Consider the following 5,959-nt stretch of genomic DNA (forward strand, 5'->3'; position numbering starts at 1 on the left):
AGTATAAACAATGTGGTGCCCTACAGAAAATAGGTAATCCATGGTGGGATCAGGACTGCTCTTTCTGGATTAAAAGTAGAAAAGATGCTATCGCCAACTTTAATAATTTTCCAACCATTGAAAATTTTATAGAAGCAAAAAAAACATTGCAGTTACACGAAGAAATCTTAGGTTAAAAAAAAAGAAAAATTTCAAGCTTTTTGTAAAACATTAAGTAGAGAATCTGACATTAGGTACGTTTGGAAAAAAATAAAAAAGTTTTCAAATAATAAATCCAACATCAATAGTTTTGTCATTTCAGATAATTTAAGAAAAGAAATACTTATGAGAATGGCAACTATAGACATTGACCCATATTTCGAGTTGTTACCGACCGTTGGAAATAGCCAAATTTCACCTTTTAGCATACAAGAAATGAGGAATGCATGGCAAGATAAAAGAATGTCAGCTCCAGGTTTAGATGATATAGCATATCCCATGTATAAAAACTTACCAACAGACGCGAGAAATTCGATAATAAATATTTACAATAAATGTCTATTTGAGGGGATCGTCCCAGATTCATGGAAAAAGTATAATATTATAAATATATTAAAGCCAAATAAAAACCCGCTTCTAGCGGAAAGCTATAGACCAATAATGCTGTCATCTTGTGGATGTAAAATACTTGAAATTATGATCAAAAATCGTTTAGAGTGGACACTAGAAAACAGGTTAACATTTTATAATGAACAGTGTGGATTTCGTAAGGGTAGAGGAATTTATGACAATATAGCTTACCTAACTACATATATTTTTGAAGCTTTTCTTTCTTCGCAGTCAGTCATTGCGGTTTTTTTAGACATTAAGGCAGCGTACGATAATGTTAACATCTATAAACTATATGACAAATTAGAGCAGCTCCATATTCCCAGGGAATTAAACAATCTCATACATAGATTGATAAAAAATAGGCTAATTTATTCCAGAAAAATAGATGGTACATTCCTAGAACCAGTCTTGGCAACTAGAGGACTTCCTCAAGGCTCGCCACTTAGCACAATTTTGTTTAATATCTATATTTTACAGATTTTCAAGTTAGATCTAAACACGGTAAAAATAATAGGGTACGCAGATGATTTGGTCATTTTTGTCAAAGGATCGAATATAGTAGAAATGTCTAATAAAATTAACTCTGCTCTAGAAACAATTAATGTGTTTTTAACCAAGAATGATCTTTCATTATCTTTGAATAAGTGCGAAGCGATGTGGTTTACAAAAGGGAAAAGAAAATCTCTTCCACCGATTATACAACTGGAAAGTCAATCGTTGGGTTTTAAAAGCCACGTTAAATATTTGGGAGTGATCTTACAGGAAAATTTAAAATGGGAGAAACATGTTGAAAATATCATCTCTAAAGCTACAAAAGCTTTGAATGTATTAAGAGCAGTGTGTAGAGTTTGGTGGGGAGCAGATCCGATTACTATTTTGATAGCATTTAATGCGTTAGTCAGATCGCAGTTGGATTTTGGTAGTATTTTCCTTAAGCCAATCAGTAAACTGAGTTTGTCCAAATTGGATAGAGTATTCTTTGAGGGCTTGCGTATCTGTTTGGGATGTATGAAATCCACTCCCAGGGCCGCGCTCCTGGCGGAGGCCTCAATGCTGGATTTGGACAGCAGGAGAAAAATTCTAGCAACCAATTTTGTGGGAAAAGTAATAACATTGGAAAACCACTCTCTTATAAAATTATTATTTCAAACTAGGGGAAAAATATTAACACTTCCAACATATACAAATAGAAACAAGATACCATATTTGATTGCTGCGTTGGGAGAATTTCAGCCTTATTATAATAAATTATATAAAAGTGCTAATTTTCCTTGCTTTGAGGTTGATTTTGACATCTTGAATAATCCCATAAAAATTTTTGATTGTTATATTAAGAAAAGTGATTTTTCCATTGTACAAGACTTCAAGTCGGTAACTGAAAAAATTAAGTCTACACATGTGTTTATTTACACGGATGCATCAAAAAGGGGTAAGAGAACTGGGTTTGGTATATCTATTCCTGAAATTCATTTTAAATTTTCTTCGCGCCTTCCAGACTCGTTAAGTATTTGTAAAGCAGAAACTATTGCAATACATGATGCGGTAATATTCGCAATACAAAAGCATATAAATAAAGCAGTTATATTTTCAGATTCCAAAAGTGCCATTCAGAAAATCAATAAATATCTTTTAAAAGCGAAAGCCGATTATTGCACTCTAAGAACTAAAAGAATAATTAGTTTGGCTAATGTAAATGGGTTTGACATACGCTTATCCTGGATTCCGGGGCACGCGAATATCCAAGGAAACTCAGAAGCTGACTTGTTGGCAAACATTGGGAAAGATCTTAATGTGCCAAAAAGTATGCTCTTGGATTCAGTTGATATTTGTAATGTTATTAAAGATAAGATTTTTAATGAATTTAAAGAAAAATGGATAGTCAATATAAAAAACCAACAGTATCAATACTTCAAATCACAGGTTACTTTTCCAACAAAAAAATGGTTCTCAGGCCTTCCATTCATGGATAGGAGGCACATTACAACTGTTATTAGAATGAGAACGGGCCATTGTTGTACAAAAAAACATTTACATAAGATAAAAGCGATAGAAGACCCGCGTTGTGAATGTGGTACAGTTGAAGATCTTAATCATATATTTTTTGAATGTCCTATTAATTTCATTCCTACCATGGATTTGTATGGGAAATTTATTAACATGAAATTCGATGCTCCCATAACTATTTTTTCTATCTTTCAGAAGCCAAATGAAGGTTTGGTCAATTTGATTTTGTCCTTTTTGAATATTAATAAAATAAAATTGTAATGCTCAGCTTTTCACCTATTAATGTTTTAGCACCTTTGAAGCTTCCCGATCCAGTAGAATATGTGATGTCATTTCAACCATTCTCCCATTGTTCCTATGTTGTGTTCGTCAATACTAACCTAGCTTTTACAGATCCATATATCATCCGAAACAATAGTTTCTTCACAGCACTTATAATCTAATAGAACAAGTTGATAGTCTGTTAATTAGGAAAGAATTCCAGAATTGTAAAAGAATAGATGGCCCCAATATGGTGGACAGCCAGACAACATTGAGGTCATCATAAAATTGAGCTGGCAATTGCCCAGTAGCAAAGCCAAATCCGAGACAAGACAAGACAAGACAAAATATGTACCACTTATTGTAACTTTTAACCTCAAAATTTCATTCAAATCACTAAAAGTACTTGGAAGAAAATTATAATAAATCGAAAGATTATTAAGACTTTAACACCCTGTAGCTACGAAACAAAGCAGGATCGGACCTATGTTGAAATGAAAATTAAGTCTTATTTTTACGTGAGCAATCTCCCCACGAGAGATGGCACATGTTTTTTGAAACACCCTGTATAATAATTTTAGTTTAGCGGTAATAAAATCATATTATATGTATACGATTATAATGATATCGATATTACTAATATAGGACCATATTACAAATGCATATTATATTCTAATAGGTATAGTAGTACAAAAGAATTACATAGGGTAGTGAGGCAAAATTATTACTAAAAATCGGACATTATAATAATGTATATTACAATTATTATTGTAATATACATTTGAGTAATGGCAATATACATTTATTACCATGGAAAATTAAATAAATATACAATATAATAATTAGTGTCTCATCATAACAATTCAATTTTTCATCAATATAATTAATTTATGGACAAAAATTTCCATTTTAAAAACATAGTAAGTTAAAAACAAGTAGGTACGTAAAACAAAATACCTACCTACTTAAAACATAAATATGTCAAATTTACTGTTTATTTCTTTTATATTTTTCAGGAGAGGCCAGTTTTTAGTAACAAACAAGTAATTAATTTACCAAAAAGAATTTCAAAGTATATATATATAATAAAGTGTTACAAAAATAAATTAAAATCTATAGGAAAATAAATAGCCAATACAATATTATATGTGGCTAATCCAATAAAATCGGTCATAGTGGCCTTTCAAATAAAGGTGATTGATGAAAATGATAAATAATTAGCATATCATTTTTAGTTTGATGATATCAGATATGAAATCATCATGATTTTAATAATTAATTTTCAAAACGTTCCTTAATGATATTTTATCTGGGTTCTACCGTCTACGAGTACAGGGTATCCTATTTTCGTGTTTGTTTACAGGGTTCGTCGTTTATTAGTAGATATATACAAAGATACGGGGGATTTTCACATCACTGTTCTATTTTTTATGAATGTAAAGTTGCTATACACACATAAATTTGTCCTAGCCCTCTTATTTTCTGAAATATAGAGCGAATTTGAAAAGTTTGCAATTTTCCACCCCTTCGTGCATCTTGATTATCATAAAACTTATCGAAAAGGTGAAAACTGAATTCCGTAGAGCTTTTCACGTAAAATCCAGTGGTCGAATATATTTCTGCTGAGAGCTGGCATTCTTGAAATATAACCCAAACTTATTTTTTTTTATTGGGATACCCTGTATATTATTTTATTATTTCATATATGTCTTGTTATGAACTTTCTAAATATGTATTTCTATTCTACTTTTCACACACACACATGAATAACAATACCTTTTAGTGGAGTGCCCAGAGACTTTTACCTCGGAATTCAATTACTGTCAATGTATTAATGTGAAACCTTCTGTATTGTGTTTTATAGATAAAATACTAAAATGTTTACCCATTTTTTTTCGTTGCTTTTAATTTTTTATTTTAGTAATTTTAGTAAATTCTTAATTATTTCCTTCTTAATATTTTGATTTTTTTTAATTCTTTTTCTAAGTAAATTTATTGAAATAAATAAATCTAATGCATAAGCTATACCTATTACCTATTGTGCTTATATTCTAGTCATTGAAATTTTGATTGAAATCGAATTATACAGGGTGGCGCGTCATATACGACGCGGTTTTTGCAAGGAGAACAAAAGTTTATATTGAAGTGAAATTTTGTGAGCTTATGTAAGTCAATTTAAAGCATTTTCTAAAATTATGAGTTCTACAGGGTACATGGTGTCCCCTAAAAAAGTTACACATCAAAGTTATGTTTTTTGTAATGGAACACTCTATATATTAATTGATTTGTGGATTCTAGTAAAAAAATAAAGGTTTGTTTCATTAGAAAAGCATATGACTAAAATGTATAGTTTTTGAAATACAGCAGGAAAAATGGGCACCTTAAAACTTTGATGTATTTTAACCTTTCCGGGACCGTGCAGGGTATTTTAGGTACCCCAGATGCGTTTTTTCTTTAATAACTTTTCCAATTTTTATTTCTCACTTTTTTCCTATCAGGTAATCCTAGAGTATATATTATAAAACCCTTTTTTAACAAAAATATCCAAATATTTTTTTTTTATTTTCCGCGAAAAACTGAAATTTACTGCCTGGGGTACCTCGGTTACCCCGCACGGCCTTCGGTGATTCGAAATCCTACACGCACTATTCATGTTTTTTCGTGTTGGTGACTTTGTATGAAGACGGAAACAAGTTCTACATTCAGTTTAGTGTTGGTATTTACTATTATGTAGTAAGTTAGTATGTGTATTTATTGGAAAATGGCGCAAAATGAATATACTGATGATGGGCTAACAAAAAAGAGATTCATGCCGAATTCGCTTAGAGAGCTGCGAAGAGCAATCCTTCAGCACAAGGACTTGTACTTCTAAACGTTCTAAGAAGGAAATAAAATAGTAGCAAGTTTCACAAAACTGTAAAATCAGCAATAAATGTATTTCTTGTCGAAAGCACAGTTCCTATAAATCCTGCTAAAGAGATTCAACCCAATTCAAACCGAAGATGTGGCTTTTGCGCCAGATCACGTAAGAAAAAAAAACAAAAATATTATGTAATACATGCAAAAACCCCATTTTTAATATTCTCGGCAAAGAATGTAAAAC

At 31.1% G+C, this 5,959-nt stretch overlaps 1 protein-coding gene across 1 annotated transcript; it reads left to right on the forward strand.

Moving 5' to 3' along the window:
• Positions 1-3,301, forward strand: LOC115881211 (the record flags this gene model as incomplete). The annotated part of the gene is given in 2 exon segments (XM_030898623.1): positions 1-2,020; positions 2,087-3,301. Coding segments are annotated over 2 exon segments (2,466 nt in total). The 3' UTR covers positions 2,857-3,301.
• Between the last annotated feature and the right edge of the window lie 2,658 nt (positions 3,302-5,959).

Source organism: Sitophilus oryzae, unplaced genomic scaffold, assembly GCF_002938485.1.
Source record: "Sitophilus oryzae breed Bouriz unplaced genomic scaffold, Soryzae_2.0 scaffold_1701_pilon_pilon, whole genome shotgun sequence".
Lineage (NCBI taxonomy): Eukaryota > Metazoa > Arthropoda > Insecta > Coleoptera > Curculionidae > Sitophilus > Sitophilus oryzae.